General features: G+C 38.1%; 2 protein-coding genes across 3 annotated transcripts in view; one reads left to right on the top strand and one right to left on the bottom strand.

The window, feature by feature from the left end:
* LOC131432900 (uncharacterized) overlaps positions 1-19,024 on the top strand; it is a 669,773-nt gene that overhangs the window by 309,376 nt on the left and 341,373 nt on the right. The window lies entirely within an intron of this gene.
* On the bottom strand, positions 10,469-11,646 carry LOC131428585 (keratin-associated protein 4-12-like). Its single transcript, XM_058592631.1, has 2 exons — positions 11,538-11,646; positions 10,469-11,151 (listed from the first exon to the last, which is right to left on the bottom strand). Exons 1-2 carry the CDS (start codon positions 11,644-11,646, stop codon positions 10,469-10,471), a joined length of 792 nt encoding a protein of 263 aa, XP_058448614.1.

The raw sequence follows: 19,024 nt of genomic DNA, 5'->3' as shown, positions 1-19,024 counted from the left end.
TTCCTCTAATTGATATGACGGTTTCGTATACATAAGTTCACGGTTTCCATATGATTTCTGCTCTTCAAAGAGTGCGTTCGCATTCGAGCAAATTACTCACAGAAAACCAAATTCAGTGTCGAATCGACTTGCACTCCGCCCGGTTCGATACTGCCGTAGAGAAGGTTGCTTCCACATCTTCCAAAAAGTTCAGGAACTAACTAGGAAAACAACATTTCTTGAGCAAAATTTCTTTATTTATTATCTAAATTTTTTATATCATACTTATAGAATGATTTGTCCATGGCCTTAGAATAGGCTTCAGTTGCGGCGATGACTCTCTCAGATCATCAAATGACAAGTAGTCGCTGGGGGCTAGGTTATTTAGAATATGGTGGGTGAAGAAACAGATCGGTGCCCAATACGTTCATTTTGGCCATTATTTTCATTGACTTGTGGCACAGTACATTCTCTTGGTTAAAGATGATTAAAGACGATTCCATACTTCAAACGCATTAATAACTGAAAACTTTTGTTGGTACTTCCTTTTCAAGATAGTCGATGTTAATTATACCTCGAGCATCTAAAAACTGACGTCATACTTGTTGCAGCTATCTGTTGCGTTTTCCCCGTCTAAATGTTGAAACAACTCCGGATAAAAATGATAGATCCATGTTTCGTCCACTGTTTCATACCACCGCAAGAAATCCTTTTTGTCGCGACCAAACAGTGCCGACCAGCTCTCTGGATTGTTGATGCGTCGTTGCTTTTGATAGATTGTGAGGGGCCCCCTATTTGGAAAAAATTTTTTTCATGCCCAGATTTTCGCATACGATCACGAAAGCACTTCCAGTTCAGTTGGACTTTGATTTTGTGTTCATACATAACGATTATCAAAACTTGCTCACTTTTTTCCGGATGACTGCTTAATTTGGTCACGTTAAAATCAGAATACCGCAAATCTTTGTTTTTAATCTGAGTGCGGGTAACACTTCTTAAACCATTGCTGGACTTGCCCGGGTTTTTCCTTATAGGAAGCAATGTTTAATCAATAAACGGAATTCGTTATTTTTAAGTTTTCGTACATCAAAAAGTAACGTCACCTATATGTCGGTAAGTTTAGTGTTTGTGGTGCGATTGACGTGAAAATTTGACACTTGTCTTCTGAACGATGATGATAGTTTGACATTACAAACGTCATCTCAGTCACCCCGGGACTTTTTTTTTAACAATGTGCTATACACATCAGCGGCTGGATTTGTTTTGTGCACCGTTCGATTCGCCCGGGTTTGTGGTTCAATGCATACGTCGCTGGTCTTATAAGCCAGTTGTCATACGTTTGAGCCCCGAGCGAGGAATGATTCATAGTGTCAGTAGGATCGTAGTACTAGCCATAAAATGATTCTGTATGCTAAGAATCGGCTGCGAAGTCTGTTGAAACAGAAAGGCCAAATTCTATAGAAGGAATGTAATGCAAGACATTGCTTTCGATTCATACGAGGCATCTTTCACCATCAACCCCAACCAACTAAACGATCAGGGTAACCAAAATTCTCAAAGAAATAATTTCGAATATTTGCAAAAACAAATAAGTTTATACGGAACCTAAAAGACTGCTGACTTAATATTCCAAACAAATATCGACAGAAATGTTGTAGTTTGATATTGTATTTAACCCTTAAATGCGCAATTTTGTTTTACAACAAAATATCGAAAACGCTTCAAGCTTTGAATTTAAGCGTCTCATGCAAAGTTATATCGAAACAAAATATTATTTAAAAATCGACTAAATAATACTTCAAAATAGTGGGTCGTTCTCCCTAGTACGAAAAATTACCCACCTGGGCTTAATATGTTTCACCGGATCTGGTTATGGAGACCCCCGCTCCATCAGAAATAACATTAAAACGTTGGTTTGCTTACTTCAAACGTGGTAGTAGAGAAACCGTAGAGATGCAGAACGCAGGGGACGTCCAAAAGAGGCGGTAACACCAGAAAACATAAAAAATCCACAAAATCGTTTTGAATAAAATCCACAAAATCGTTTTGAATTATCGTCGAGTTGCTTGAGTTAGCTGACATCGTAACGTGTTGGCTTTATATTGCATGAGCGTTGGAGAAGTGTTTGGCCATGTTTAAACGTAACAAACCGGAATTTTTGCGTCGATATGTGACAATGGATGAAACATGGGTCCATCGCTTCACTCCGGAATCAAAACGAGTGAACACCAAACTGATGAACCTCGTTCAAAGGGCCCGAAAGCACAACAATCGACTGGAAAAGTATTTTGGAATGTGCGTGGTGTAATATTTATCAACTATCTTGAGAAAAGCCATAATGGAGCGTTTAAAAACTGAAATTGCAAAGAAACGACCGCATATGACAAAGAAAAACAAATGTTTTATCAAGACAACGCACCATGTTTCAAGTCAATCAAAACAATGGCAAAACTACCTGAATCGAACTTCGAATTGCTCCCACATCCATCGTATTCACCAGATTTGGCTCCCAGTGACTACTGGTTTTTCGTAGACTCGTTAAAATAATGTTCGCCGGTAAAAAATTTCGATTGAATGAACAGGTTATCGCTGCAGCTGAGGCCTATTTTGAGGCAAAAGATGATTCGTTCTACAAAAGCGGTATTGGAATGTCAGAGCGGCACTGGAATGATGGCGTTGCTTTTGATGACGAAATCGCTATTGTTTGAAGCGAAACTCGCACTGTGAATGTCCCGCAGCAGAACTGCTTTCTGTGCGGATTAATCCATATAGTAAAGACTGTCCCAGAAAGTATGGACGCACTTTGATTTCGCTGTAAATAATTCACAAGTGTTAGATATTCAAATTTTATTCGATATACTGATAATATTAGACTACAATAACAGAATATTGTTCTCAACATTTGCTACTTAGCCATTGTAGACTAGCTGGCGCACCTTCTTGCGAACGTTCCTCATTAAATTCCGTACAGACTTCTTGGCGACACGTTTTGACACTTTTTTCCAATCTTTAACGAACAGTTAAATGGTTTCAGCTGCCGAGACATGTTTCCTAAGATAAGCCTTCGTTAATGCCCAAAATTCCTCAATTGGTCGAAGCTGTGGGCAATTTTGTGGATTTTGGGACGAAAGTGACATTTTTGGTAGTATACCATTCTACCGTTAATTTCGAGTAGTGGCAAGAAGCAAGATCTGGACAGAAGACAACAGGATCCTTGTGGCTTCGAATCATGGGTAGAAGTCGTTTTTGTAAACATTCCTTCATGTATATTTCGCTGTTCGTTGAAGCAGTGGTGATAAAGGGCTTCGAAATCTTACCGCAGCTACAAATTGCTTGCCAGACCATAGCTTTCTTACCAAATTTTTCGACTTCAATCGATGTCTCGGACTGGATTAACACTTGCCCTTCTCGCACAGTATAATATTGGGGTCCCGGCAAGGATTTGTAATCGGGTTTGACGGAGGTTTCGTCGTCCATGATTATGCAGTCCAAATTTCCAGCAAGAATCGTATTGTACAGCTTTTGAACCCTCGGCCTGATCGATGCTGCTTGTTTAGGACTACGTTTTGGTTTTTTCTGCTTCTTATAGGTTCGAAGATTCGAACGTTCATTAGCACGAAGAACATTTGACTTCAAAGTGCCCACTTTTTTGGCCACATCCCGAACTGAAATCTCCTTCTTTTGCTCGCACGCCTTCAGTATACGTTTATCCAACTGAGAGTTAGCAGGACCTTTTTTTCGACCCGTTTTCGGTTTACCTCAAAAGTGTTATCCTCACCGAACTTCCTGATTGCATTTCGCACGGCTTTTTCACTTACTCTTTCCATTTTTGTTATCTTTCTTAGTGACAGTCTGCGTTCTGTGCACCATTTGTATACAATTTTTCGACGTTGTTCTGTTGAAAGTCCACGCATTTCGAAACAAACTAATAAAAACGAATAAACAACTGCACAAGTGGTTAGAGAAGAGTGTAAACAACAGGACGCAGTCATAAAAATTGACAGATTCTGAACCAAAATGGCAGCGGTTTTTGGTTGCGTCCATACTTTCTGGAACAGTCTTTAGGTAACGCAAGAATGAAATATCGCTTACAACATCAAAACCGTCGTCGCAAGTATGAAAAAGGCGTCATAAGAATTTATTTTTGATACTCGTTGATACCATACATTCCAAACAACTTTAATTTTGAATTGTTGCATAAATTGACGATCAAATTTCCGATGGCAAGTAGCAAAAATTATGTTGATAACAGATCGGCTGAAAAGTTCGTATCGTTTCTATGAGAGGGCGCCACTAGAATTAAATCCATACCATTTTCAGTTAGTACCAACCTTCAAAAGATACGTGTATAAATTTGACAGCTGTCTGGTTATTAGTATGAGAGATATTGCATTTTGAGTGAAGCTACTTTTGTTATTGTGAAACAAATGGAAAAAAAGGAATTTCGTGTGTTCATGAAACACTACTTTTTGATGAAAAAAAGTGCCGCCGATACCAAAAAATGGCTTGATGAGTGTTATCCAGACTCTGCACCGGGCGAAGCAACAATTCGTAAGTGGTTTGCAATATTTCGTACTGGTTATATGAGCACCGAAGACGATGAACGCAGTGGAAGTCCAAAAGAGGCTGTTTCCGATGAAAACGCGAAAAAAATCCACAAAATGATTTTCAATGACCGTAAAGTGAAGTTGATCGAGATAGCTGACACCCTAAAGATATCAAAGGAACGTGTTGGACATATTATTCACGAATATTTGGATATGAGAAAGCTTTGTGCAAAATGGGTGCCGCGTGAGCTCACAATCGATCAAAAACAACAACTAATTGATGATTCTGAGCAGTGTTTGGAGCTGTTATATCGAAATAAAACCGATTTTTTCGTCAATATAAAACAATGGACGAAACATGGCTCCATCACTTCACTCCGGAGTCCAATCGACAGTCAGCTGAGTGGACTGCACGCGATGAACCGAACCCAAAGCGTGGAAAGACTCAACAATCGGCCGGTAAGGTTATGGCGTCTGTATTTTGGGATTCGCAGTGTATAATTTTCATCGACTACCTTGAAAAGGGAAAAACCATCAACAGTGACTATTATACAGCGTTATTAAAGCGTTTGAAGGACGAAATTTAAAAAAAAAACGGCCTCATTTGAAGAAGAAAAAAGTTTTGCTTCATCAAGACAATGCACCGTGTCACAAGTCGATGAAAACCATGCTGAAATTGAACGAACTGGGTTTCGAATTGCTCCCTCATCCACCGTATTCTCCAGATTTGGCCCCCAGTGACTTTTTCCTGTTCTCAGACCTCAAGAGAATGCTCGCTGGTAAAAAATTTAGAAGCAATGAAGAGATAATCGCTGAAACTGAGGCCTATTTTGAGACAAAGGACAAATCGTACTACAAAAATGGTATCGAAAAGTTGGAAGATCGCTATAATCGCTGTATTGCCTCTGATGGCAATTATGTTGAATAATAAAAACGAATTTTGGCAAAAACATGTGTGTTTCTATTAAACGATACGAACTTTTCAGCCGAAGATATTCACAATCAAAATTAAAATTAAAATTGTAATTAAAATCAATAGAACCTCTCTAGCTCCGTCAACAAGGCAGTTGAATGTTTGAAATTTTGTAAAATTGGATATATAAAAATACTTTGGGACTACTAGTGTCCGGCATCCGCTTCCGAGACCACCGATGATAGTGAAAAAAAGCTACAACATTGAATTTCTCAGCAACGGTTAAACCGATTTTAAAATTTTCAAAATAAACAAAATAGAGAGCTCAGATGGGAAAATTCAACATTTTCTTCCTTGCTTTAAGTGAAACCCGCATAAATCGCCATTAAATTTAGGAAATTCAAATATAATCTGTATTCTGTATTAAATCTGTATGCGCATGTAAAAATCTGTATAATACGGAAAAATCTACATAAATGGTGTCTCTGGTACGGAAAAGGAAAACGCAACCGCCTTTCGAACGCAGCACACAGCGTGCTTTGTCCAATTTCGTATAGCGTGCAAGGTTGCCAAATTTAAATCTATATTTTCAGAAGAAAAATCAGTAAACCTGTATCGGAGAAGCAGAATTTTGTTTTGAAAATCTGTACACGAAAATGACAAGAAATTAAAGCACAAGGAAATGAAAAGGTCAGAAAATCGCATTTGAAAATGACAGCTACTGTTTGTGCTGAGGTTGCAACGTGCGAGCTGCGAAGCCACGGTCATAACGACTTTGAATCCGAACAAAGGAAAATTTTAATTCAGACAGGACCAACAAAAACAGAAAAGTCTAACGATCGTCCTTTTCAGATTTATAATAGCTTTATAAAACTATGTATAATTCCGTTGCATTTAATCAATTTCTTTACGCTAATTTTCAATGCTGAAATAATATGTGTCGTGGTTACTTGGGCTTGTATAAAACGTCAAACGCTCAGGTCGTGCTGTCATTTGGACGCAAATCGCATACTGGATCTGGATTTGGCAGCTGCTTTTTGGATTGATTTCTGTAAATTAATTCTAAAACTGAATTCCGAATCTGTTCTGGTCCACCGGAATTCTGAACTTAGCTTCAGGTTTAGAATTTAGTTTCGAAATTTTGTTTCAGAATTTAGTTCCAGAATTCAAAGCCTGCATGCTGGAACTGCATTTCGGAGCTGAATTCAAATTGAGAATACAGTTCGAGAACTAAATTGCAACTTAGTTTTAAGTCTGTTTAGTTCTTAAACTCTGGTCCAGTTTCTGAATTGCATAAATCTGTTCTTTTTAGAACTATTAATATATTTCCAAAGAACTATACGAAGTTTTCCTATAAGTTACAAATATTCAGTTCAATATCCAATCAATTGCGGAGGACGTTTGCAGAACCAGTTTCCCTGCAAAGAAAATCGATTGCGTCATCATGCTGCTGGTTGTTTGCAATGGAGCAAAATACAATAAAAAAACTGTTTGAATCCACATAGTGGTTTAATGATGCCTTTCTCAAATATAATATTGTAGTATTTTATTCAAAGTTCTGGAATATATGACCACTATTTCCGGTACTTCCGGATCCGGAGAGCGGGAACTAGGATAGCCGCAATCGGTTTGCTCAACTGCCTACTGATATGGCAATCGATTTGTGTAGTTTTGAGACCAGTTTTAAATTTTTATTACGGTTTCTGTTTCGCCGGTTTAAGTAACAGTGTACAATATTTAACACACTACCCTATAACTCCGGAACCGGAAGTCGGTTTTTTAAGTAATTGCATAACCTTTCTATATGAGGAAGGCAAAAAGCAATTTCCACAGTGAGAAATTCGCACCAAACGGGTGCGAATAAAGCCAGCATTTGACTGCTTCGCGTTCGAGAAAAATGCTCTTAACAGTGTTTAACCATTTGTTCCTTCCGAATGCCAGAAATTACTCCCGTACATTATTTTTATAGTTTGATTCACTGCAATATGCAAATTCGAAATGATGTCATTGACAACAATCTCATTTGTTCCGCGTTACTTAATTGTATGGTAGAAAACATTTGCTTCCAATAAGTCAATCTTTAGTAAAAATGCATCGTCACAATTCTGGAAGCGAAACAGTAAAAGTTGCAAAATTCCCACAATCAACCGATACGAATGATTATCATTTTTATCTGTATTCACGTTCTCCAGTTATGTCTGCGACATTACTCACCCGCCTTTTTCGTTCGAAGTAATAAAATAATTTTGACGAAATTTGGCAGAAGATCGCAGAGATTATTCACTTTACTTACTATAAAAAATTCAAACCAATTCCTTCAATACTTTTCGGTAAGCCACGAGCGGCCCAAGGCTGCCGACTCTCCCCTATATACGTAAAAAATGTTAAAAAACAAATCCGTTTTTAAAATATTAGATTGTCATTAGTTTCATCGACTCGGCTGTTTCTAAAACAATAAGATGAAGCCAAAACAATACGATGATAGAAGTTCCGGTTAGATCGATGTTAGATAATGACAGATAAGATTATTAATTCGAAATTCCCCATATTCCCCTACAAAAAATAAAACCATCCAATAATTGGTGATTAGTAGCTAGATATTTTACTCATCATATTTAAAAATAAACACAACCCGTTCCGTTTCGGAACATTGCTCATGAATTGTCGTATAATTTAATATTATCTTTATTAAATTTCTTTTCTCTTTTCTTTTTCATTCACAGGTGAGAGTGGAGCCGCGCTTCCGAAATGCTCGTTCGGATGGATAAAGTTTCAGGTACACTTTCGAACTCCAGGTCGCACACCAAAGCTCGATTGGTCTGAGACATGTTTGAACAAGCCTCGCCTACATCAGACAAAATCACTTCCTACACCGCCGAAGGACGGAAAATCTTCAATTGGTTCGCAGAAAAAAAGAACACATCAAAGAACTTTTTCAATCGATTCGGTACCAGCAAAGAAGAGTCGACCGTTTCTTCGCTTTCCACTCCGGCAGTCTCGGATGGCAAAATTTGGAAAACGACACCGTTTTCACAAGTTTCCATTCTACAAACGGAGCCACACCCACACCCCGAGCGTGTGAAAATGTGAACCGGCTGTCATTCTTTCTTGCACCACTGTAACAGTTCACACATTTGCAGCTGCTTAGTAGCAAACATATACCAGTTCCAGCGGCATGACAGAACAGGACGGTGACATTCGATACCGAAGCTTCGGAACGGTAATAACATAGTAGCCGGGGCGGGAACTGTTGTGGCAACTGCTAAGCGTTTCAGTTTAGTGCTGTTTTTTTTTTTGCTTTAAGCTTCGGATTGTTGATTTTGTGCACAGTGATGCCAAATTTTCGTATCAGGTTTTTGACAGTTGGTTGGCAGTGTTGCTAGGCAGATTATTCATTCACCCCAAGAATCGAATCGAGTATGAATTCAGTATTCAAACGTCCTGTTTCAAATCTATATTTGATTTTCCATTTTCAACTAAAACTAGAATGAGTTATTTGCAATTCGACGATCTGGTGGAATGTGAAACTTCCTAAAAATGCAACGCAACCCAACCCACAAGTTCATCAATACGAAACTGAACTGAAGCAAACTTATCAAAAGACGAAAGATGCACACTGGTACAACAAATCCTGCGGCATGTGGTTGTATGCAAATCGAAGCGAGTTTGATATTTCACGAACCTAAGAAATGTTTCCGGTTTCTCGAGTTCGGAAACTAATGGGTCTGGCGAAAAGCAAAGATGGAAAATAATCAACTTTCTTGGTGGTGGTTTTTCGAAATCGGAATTCATTCAGATACTAAACTCTAAACAAAGACCGCCGGTGGTGTCACAAGAAAACACTAGCTAGCTACAACCCGTTTTCAAACCAATGGAAGTTTGAGCATCCATGCAGCAACAACAACAACAACATCAACAACAACATCCGCTTCGCTTGTCATCTGCTCGGGCATCCGCTGTTGGTTTTGCTGTTGGCAGTTGCCATCGTGACAGTACACATCGCAGCGCTGGTTGCTGACGGGAAATTTTGCAGCTGATTGGTCAAACCAAACTCGGTTTTTGTTTTATCTCACGCGAAATTCCGACATGGTTTTCCACTAACGAGCTAACCACCGGCCAATCATAGTAGGTTGATTTATCTGCGATTGCTTCGTTTGGCGGTTTAGCAGAAGGGGAACGAATGGAATAGAAAAAAAAAAACTGGAATAACAGACCAATCTGGGATAGGATTTCATTGGTTCAGACTGTCTTGTCTGCAAAGGATAACAAATTCTTACAATTATAATTTTTCATTGATTTCAGTTACAAACCATTACAAAATTTAGCTCTCCATTCGAACATTGAGTTATGAGAGTTGGGAAGTTCGATTATCGATCTATCGATCGATCCTGTATCATCGATTAGGTTCCTTTCGTAATTTCCCATGATTAATATTTCGATAAGTGCAAAATAGGGATTGAAATTGATACACTTCCATTCTTTTAATGTAGTTGAAAGGTGTATTGGATAAAAGTGGCACATATAGATTTACTTACCAGAATTATACCGATTGTCAGATTTTCTTGAAATTTTCAGGGAACGCAATACTACTAATAAGTCATAATTAACAACACTTTTTCGTCTTCCATCCCCAAATTTCGCACCATCCTTTTCACTCTACCCATCAAATTTTGGGCAACCGGTTTCTTAGTATTTTTTGTTATTTTAACCAAATTTTTCTTCTACTCCAGCTATGCTTCAATAGTTTTGAGATTTTTGCGAAATTTCGTGTTCATCATTGTCCAGAATTTTTCCATTATGAGAGGCTTCAATGAAATTGATGGGTTCATATCTTTTGAAACAAAATTGACTCCATTGGCTCAGTACCACTCAAACTCGTTCCGAATGTAGTGGCGGGATGCTAGATCAAGCCAAACCAGAGTTGATCTTTGTTGCTTTCTTATGAATCGCAAGAAAGCACTCGTCCGTGTGAATCGCATCGTTGATTGTTCCGGAAGTTATGAAGAAAGTGTTTCTTCCAGCACATCCACTAATCGCTAGCCACATCAGGCACTTCTAATTTCTTTTTTCGAACATCCTCCCTAACATAAAACATAGCCTTGGCAACGAAATATTCTTGCCTAGAAAAATTATGAAAGTCGGTATTGACGTAAATTTCGCAGAAAGCCATTTCGCAGAAAGCGGTTTCGCAATAAGCCGTTTCGTAGAGATCTGTTTCACAAAAAGCCGTTTCGCTGAAAACCGTTTCACAGAAAGCCGTTTCGTAGAAAGCAGTTTCGTAGAATGCCGTTTCGCAGAATGCAGTTTCGCAGAAAGCCGCTTCGCAGAAAGCCGTATCGCAAAAAGCCGTTTCGCAGAAAGCCGTTTCGTAGAAAGCCGTTTCGCAGAAAGCCGTTCCGCAGAAATCCGTTTCGCAGATATCCGTTACGTAGAAAGCCGTTTCGTAGGAAGCCGTTTCGTAGAAAGCCGTTTTGCAGAAAACCGTTCGCAGAAAGTCGTTTCGCATAAAACCTTTTCTAAGAAAAACCGGTTCGCAGAAAGCCGTTTCGCAGATATCCGTTTCGTAGAAAGCCGTTTCGCAGAAAGCCGTTTCGCAGAAAGCCGATTCGCAGAAAGCCGTTTCGGAGAAATCCGTTTCGCAGAAAGTCGTTTCGTAGAAAGCCGTTTCGCAGAAAACCGTTTCGCAGAAAGCCGTTTCGCATAAAACCTTTTCTAAGAAAAACCGTTTCGCAGAAAGCCGTTTCGCAGATATCCGTTTCGTAGAAAGCCGTTTCGCAGAAAGCCGTTTCGCAGAAAGCCGTTTCGCAGAAAGCCGATTCGCAGAAAGCCGTTTCGGAGAAATCCGTTTCGCAGAAAGTCGTTTCGTAGAAAGCCGTTTCGCAGAACACCGTTTCGCAGAAAGCCGTTTCGCAGATATCCGTTTCGTAGAAAGCCGTTTCGCAGAAAGCCCTTTCGCAGAAAGCCGATTCGCAGAAAGCCGTTTCCGAAAAATCCGTTTCGCAGAAAGCCGTTTCGGAGAAATCCGTTTCGCAGAAAGTCGTTTCGTACAAAGCCGTTTCGCAGAAAACCGTTTCGCAGAAAGCCGTTTCGCATAAAACCTTTTCTAAGAAAAACCGTTTCGCAGAAAGCCGTTTCGCAGATATCCGTTTCGTAGAAAGCCGTTCCGTAGAAAACCGTTTCGTAGAAAGCCGTTTCGCAGAAAGCCATATCGCAAAAAACCTTTTCTAAGAAAAACCGTTTCGCAGAAAGCCGTTTTGGCGAAAACTATTTTTCCGAAAAGTTCATTCTGCCGTATGGTTATCATCAAAATGTACCATAATGTATCAAAGAAACCTTCACAATATTATGAAAACGTTCAAACTACGTCTCAAGAATTTCTCAAAAAAATTGAGAAAATTGATGAAATCGTTATTGAAATCGATAGAACGATCAATATAATTTAATGTTTGAAGATGATTTCATGCAAATGTTGGCCGCGACTCCGCTTTAGATTTCCCATGCGCATTGGCACACTCTCTCCAACATATCGGCCGGTATTTTATGAATAAATGCTTCAATATTGGCTTCCAGTCCGTCAATCGTTGCTAATTTATCATTGTAGACATGAGCCTTAACATGGGTCACAAGAAATATTCTAAAGGCGATAAGAAACATGATCCAGGCGGCCAATTGACGAACCAAAAACGTGACTATTCACCGAAGGCGACTCTCAATTTGGTCATTGTTTCGCGTGCCGTGTGGGATAAGGCACCGTCTTGTTGAAATCACAAGTCAGGCATGTCCAATTCTTCCATTTTGGGTAAAACAAATCGTCAATCGCCATTCACAGTAACGTTCCGCCCATCGTCGCCTTTGAAGAATTACGGCCCGATGATACCTTCGGCCCATAATCCACACCAAATAGTGACTTTTTTGGGACGCATTGATAGTTCTTGCAATGCTTCTGACTGGTCTTCATTCCAGGTGCTGGAAATTTTGTTTGTCTACGTATCCATTCAACCAGGAATGAGCTTCGTGGCTAAACACAACTTTTCGATAAAAATGATATGATAACCTAGCATGAATTCTGATAGTAACATTCAATAATTTACGTTGTTCGTTCGTAAGTCGATTTATGATTTAATTATAGACCAAATTGAACAAGTTAGATAAAGACACAAAACACGATTCACGTGTGATCTGTCAAAACCAGTGTTGCCAAAAAGATACCAGCTAAAAATTAACCTATTACATGAAAATTTTAAAATATTTCGAAAATACCTCAACTATGTCTCGTGAAATTTTTCCAAGAGGCCTAAAAAATGTTCTAAAGACCCCAAAGAAGGAATGTTAAAAAATGTCACAAAAATGCTTCGAAGTGGGCTCAGATATGTTTCGAAAGTATCTCAAGAATGTTTCAACAAAATCTCAGAAAGCTCTGAAAAAAATCTCGATAACGGTAATTTAGAAGATAATCATATTTTGTGGACATAATCGGTCCACTCAGACAAAACTATGCGCATCTCTCACGCATAGTTTAATTTCCGGATTACGTGTTGGTAATCAACACTCCAAAGAAAGTGCGAATCGTATGGTATAATAATAGCAAATCTTCGATTTAGTTTCACCGATTTGTTCCTTGTCTTGATAAGACGTAAAGCTGTAGGCAGCAAAAGAGACAAAAACAAAATCTCAAATCAGTGGTTGGTGGCAAGGCCAAATAGCGAGGATAGAGCTTTGACGCGGGTTGTGTGTTGCTGTTGACTGTGTTTTCAAAGATACAATGCTATAATTGAATGCTGTACTTTATTCTTCTAGTCAATTAGGTTTCCTCTTCATATGTTTTCATATGCAGGCTAGTTTAATTGGCAACAAAATTTCCCCGGATAGGAGCTAGCTACGGGTTCGAGTCCCGTCTCTGCGGTAACATTTTCGCGGTTTTCATTACAAAGTTTCATTTACATGTCATTTTTTCCATCTGTTTTCCACGTTTGATACTGATCAAATTTAAAACTAGCTCAAGACGACTCTACGTCTTACCAAGACTAAAACAAATTATTTAAAATTATTGTATAACAATTATGAATTTCGCTTTTCATTATTATTCTATGCAATTTTTGAAAATATTTGAATTTCCTCAATGCTCTGGACCTTTGAAAAATCAGGAAAAAATATCATGTAACAATAAAAGATCGTAGAATCTAAACCCTTTGAGAAATCGAGCACCAGCAATTGTTTTAAATTTACGATATTTGCTCCCAATATTTCAAAGTGTTCTAGACCAAATTCAATTGTTTCTAAAAACTGTATGAAATAATAATGAAAAGAAAAATTCATAATAGTTTGAGTTTCTGGTATCATCTGCGAAAGTATCATTCGAATATCTTTCTTTTGTTGAAGAATGGCATGATTTTGTTGAAAAAAAAGACCAATAATATTTTTTTTTGTTAAAACTTTTGGAAAATTTTTTCTTTTCTCCTTTATTATTTTTTGGTAAGTCTTTCTAATGTTATAATAGTCACAAAACACTTCAAATGAAAGATCTCATGGTACCATAGCCTGCAATTGAATGTCATTACGATCCGAATTCCGGAGTTACATGGTAATATGTGAAAATTTGAGAAAAAGTTTGCACTCAATTATCTCCGAAACAGCTCAACTGATTTTCGCAAACTACAATTCAAATAAAAGGTCTTATAGTTTCCTAAAAATCACTTTACCTGGATCCGACTTCCGGTTCCGGAACAAAAGCGTGATAAGTGAAAAATTACACATTTCATTAGTATTTTGTCACGTACGATTATAAAAAACAGGTACAAATCCCATAAAACTGTCTGATTTTTTAGTTTGTACAACTTTTTAGTTTGTGGGTATAAAAACTAAATTCGGCACTACTGGTCTCTCCTCTTTTCCAGTTCCGGAAGCACCAAAAGTGGTGATGAAAAACTCCAAAAATAAAATTCACTTCGATTTCTCTGCGATGCTTGAACCGATTTTCACAAATCTTGATTTGAATTAAAGCTCATCATATCTTTGAAGCTACTGTGAAATTTCATCCGGATCGAACTTCCGGTTCCGCAGTTACAGGGCGATAAGTGTCGAAGCTTTCAAATTGGCATATAGAATGACAATACGCGCGTAGCGTGTAACGTAGAAGAAGAAAACACAAAACGAACGATGCGCGCTTTGTACTATTTCGTACACGCTCTAAAGAAAACGAAACGGTTCCGGATGTCTGCTACTAGTGTGTGATATTGGTAAAAGACTGCTGCGGTTGATAGAAAAAACTGCTATTTTATTAGTGCGACCGAAAGAATAAAAGAATGTAAAGCCGGGGTAAAATGAATGATATTAAAAAATAAAAGAATTGAAGTTTATTTGAAAAAATATGCAATTTTCTCAACCGGTAGTGCAGTAATACTGTGCCGGTGGTGTACTGATGTCAAAACTGATAATAATAATAATTTATGCTGCTGGTTCATGCTGTTTAGCTTGATTCTCATATTGAGAAGTAACAAACACGCAGGTTCGTTTCATTTGTTAAATTTCGTTTAATTGGTTCAATCGAAATAGAGCATGAGTAAGTCTAGGTTTTATCAGCTATTTTTGCGAATTTCACGGTAATATTTATGATGTAATGAGTAATATGAAAAAGGCATCATTGCACCACTAGGTGGATTGAAACAGGTTTTTTAAATGAGATTTTAATACTCAAACCTATTACATAATAATCTTGTTCACATGAAACTTGCAGATATCTTCATAAGTATAATGATCGTGAAATCCAAATACGAATATATGGAATTTTTACTGATTAAATATACTCAGTAATTATGTAATTACCAAACCGAACAAATCGACTGTGTTTGAAAGTTACATTCGATTACTTATTGATTGTGTAACTTGAATAATCAGACATTCCGAAAGGAGAGTAAAAATACAATCGAATTTGTTAGAGGTGGGTAGGACCGAATGTGCTGTCAAATACGTACGAATGATGCTTGTACAGTCCTATCAAGAGCTACCATCGAGAACAGTTGCCAGTTCAGTTAAACATGTACACACGGGGAGCTCCCCCCTGAGTGCCTGTCAGCCCGCCCAGTACCACAAGGCTGTTCCTGGTATTCAAATTCACCGGCCTGCTAGGATGTGTTAGCCCATATCTTTTATTCATTAAATTCATTTCAATATATTTATAGCTGGGATGTCGTTTCTTAGTAACGCTCAAACTTCAATTTCCGGCGGTTCAATCGAGGTCTCACGCAGGTGAATCGTCGTTTATCAAACTTCGAAATTCCGCACATCCCTACACGAAACGAGGCTAGAGCTGGAGCAAACCGAACACTGCTGCAACGTTGTAAGAGCTGCATTCTGATTTTACTGGCACATGACGGGGACTGGGCGAACCCCGAAGAGCAAATGGGGTCGGGGCATATGCAGCGAAGAGAACTCAGCCCATTAGCAATCGCACCTCCAGTGTGTGTGCGAAATCTGGAATCCGACGAAAACAGAAGCATAAATTCAGTTTGCAAGAGTTACTTTACCGAACACGATAGCAGACCATTCACGGTACGTTGAGCTTTCGCATTCACTGTTGCAACGTTGCTGAACCGTACCGTGCCGTACCGTTCAGGAGGAGGTTTTGGGAAATGCGAATGCGAACGAGAAGGAAGAGATAGTGCCGAACAGATGGAAAGTGTATCCGTAAGACTGTACCCGGTAGGGAATTATCGTACCCATAATAGGATTTAAACGCTCCGGCTCCAGATGCGGTTCAATCGTCAGTTGCAATATTTGACGAGCAATGAATTTACAGGCGATTGCATGAATGTGGATGAAGCTTTGGACCGTTGTCAGGTCGGGCTAATTATGGACTCATATTCAATTGACACCCAATATTCCATTGGTCATTTGCAATGCAAACGGTTTTTGGTCAGTATCGTTTTGCTCCATCTAAAAGATTAAATTATTTGAAAGTTAAATAAAGTCTGCCACATTGAAAATTCGGACACAGAAAACTAAAGTGTTGTTGGAATTAATTTAATTTGTGAATAATGTGATTCCACACAAATCACAGTGACATCTGACCAGATCATCGTAGGCCTTTACGAAAAGTATAAGTAATGCACTCTTCGTTCATTCTTCCTTCGACTCTGTTTTAAGGCCGCTGCTGCGAATTTTTTGCCAGACTAGAAAACCGATTTCTAGTTTCTTTATAAGCACAAACAAAAATGGAATTAAAATCCACTCCAGGGAGCCTGGATATTTGTTTTTAATTTTTATTGAATTGTTGAATTTTTTATGTATCTTCATGTGTAACATTTACTAAGAAAAGAAATATTAAAGTATACTAGGGAAAATAGTGTTAGTAAATAAAATTTTCCGATATTAATTTAATAAAAATTAAATAATTGGCAAGCAGTGCCAAGACTGGAGCGGAAACAATGCGAAAGTATCAAAAATTACTACTGTTCATTTGGGCGACGTAGCCTAATTCATCCGGAATGGAATGTGTGAAACATTGAAACCCACAACCTTGGCAAGAGTGACCCATAAAGCAGGAGTGGAAATAGGCCAATTTTTTGATTCACAGTAAAAAAAAATAGTCCCTATTATCTTTTCATATCACATATTCATTGTAGATATTAGAATGAATTTTTAGACGAATGAATTTTGATAAGATAAATTCTAGTTTTACTTAGAATTTAAAAATGTCTTCATCGTTATCAGTACCACTGTATGATTCGGAATCAACATTTCAACAAAGTTAGGCTCGTTTTAATGCTAATGGATTGAAGTTCAAATGGCTGTCACTTACGGTTCCGGTGATATAATGGTATAAGTGATGTAAACGTCAAAACTGATTACCGCTCAAATTTCTCGGATATGGATTATCCGATATCAATCATTTTAGGTGTGTTTATTTCGTCGGTCGCATCGTGTTTATTTGGTCGGTCGCATCGAAATTCCATGCTGCGTGATAAATTTGAAATGTATTCAGTAATTTCGTCGTGGTGGAGTAACATTACCAACTAAAACAGCTAATAATATTAACATACTCGTACATGCTGCGATGAATAATAATTATAATGATAAGAAAAACATGTCCAATCACAAAGCGTGCTACGGAGCTGAATAATATAACCTTATTTAGCTTAAATATTATACACATAAGTAACAGGACTGCAGGATTTTGCTACGAGAAATTAAACGCAGCAATCAAACACTGCGCCAAATGCTGTCCCAGAAAGGCGTTCCAAAACGTCTCATAAATGCCTCGAAAATGTCTTAAAAATGTTCTCCAAATTGTCTCAAAATGTCTTGAAAATGTCCCAAAAGTCTCACAAAAATAACTCGAATGTATCTCAGAAGAGTCTCAAACAAGCTGCAAAAACGCCATTTAAAATGTCTAAAAAGTGTCTTCGAAGAAAAATATTAAAATATTTTGACAAAATTCCGAAAATATCTGAAATCGTTTCGAACTTAGGTCTTAGAAATGATTTAGCGTGTGTAATGAATATCTTAAACAATCTTGCAAAAATATCCCTAACCGCCTCAAAAACGCTTCAAGAATGATTACAATATCTCAAAAGTGCCTTATAAGCAATGCCTTGAGACGCGATTTTTCGCCAAATGCTGCGCTCCTGTTACTTCTATAAATCAAATTCATGTCAAATAGCGTTTTATTGGGTTTAATCTAAATAGTGCATGAACGTCATCATCAGCATCAACAAACTGAAAGTAAAACAAAGTCAATAAACCCTTCATCTAGTATGATTTGTATTGCGAACTGAACAACAAGTTGCGAAATCCGGTATTTTTCCAACTCTGGTAATGCGAACTGTTTAAGGAGCATTCCTGAAAGTTGCAAATTGACAACTTTCTCCAATTTGAGCACCCTCATGCATACACATTGACAAAAACCACTGATGTACAAGCTCCTGCATTATTCCTTATCACTCATCACTATACTATAGATACGAAATTGGCAATTTTCCACGATTTTGAAAGCCTGTAGGATTGCTATTGTCACTAATGTACACACTCATCACTGGAATCAACCATTTTAGACGTAAATCAATCGGCACTCATGTCTAATCTTGCTCATATTTTCTTCCACGATGCCAAAAGCTGATCGATAAGATATTACTGGAATCAGTAATACTAGTAGCTCCAAGTTACTACCGACAGAAGATCAGTATTTATTTTGATCGACGTGATTCAAAGATCACTAATCAATTGATCAGTAGAGATCTCTATTGGGAAAAATCATAAGCGATCGTCTTCGCTAGTGATTACGATTTGATCGTTTCACTATGTTGAGCCGCACGGAGACAAGTAATTAAAAATGAAAGTTTTCTCTTTCCAGGACACGGATTGAATCATTGAGTTTTCGTAAACCAGAAAAACCAAATCATAGAAACATTGCAACTGTGCAAACACTTTATGTCACCATTATTTTATTACTCACGTAAATCCTTTGTCCCAATTTTACTCGCTTTCTGCCTGAAACGTTGCTAACAATAAACTGACAAAGTTAGGATTTGATCTGTGGCGCGACATGTGTCGACAAGTTAAGCCCGTGTTCGAGCGAGTTGCGCTGCGG

This window comes from Malaya genurostris, chromosome 2, assembly GCF_030247185.1.
Source record: "Malaya genurostris strain Urasoe2022 chromosome 2, Malgen_1.1, whole genome shotgun sequence".
In the NCBI taxonomy this organism is placed as follows: Eukaryota; Metazoa; Arthropoda; class Insecta; order Diptera; family Culicidae; genus Malaya; species Malaya genurostris.
This window is presented reverse-complemented; position numbering and strand designations above follow the sequence as displayed.

Excerpts from the sequence above, each read along its gene's own strand:
- LOC131428585 (XM_058592631.1), bottom strand. The coding sequence starts at position 11,646 with ATGGCTTTCTGCGAAACGGCTTTCTACGAAACGGTTTTCTACGGAACG. Across the intron at positions 11,152-11,537 it reads AACGGTTTTTCTTAGAAAAG|AAAAGGTTTTATGCGAAACG; the intron begins GTTTTATGCGAA and ends GGTTTTTCTTAG.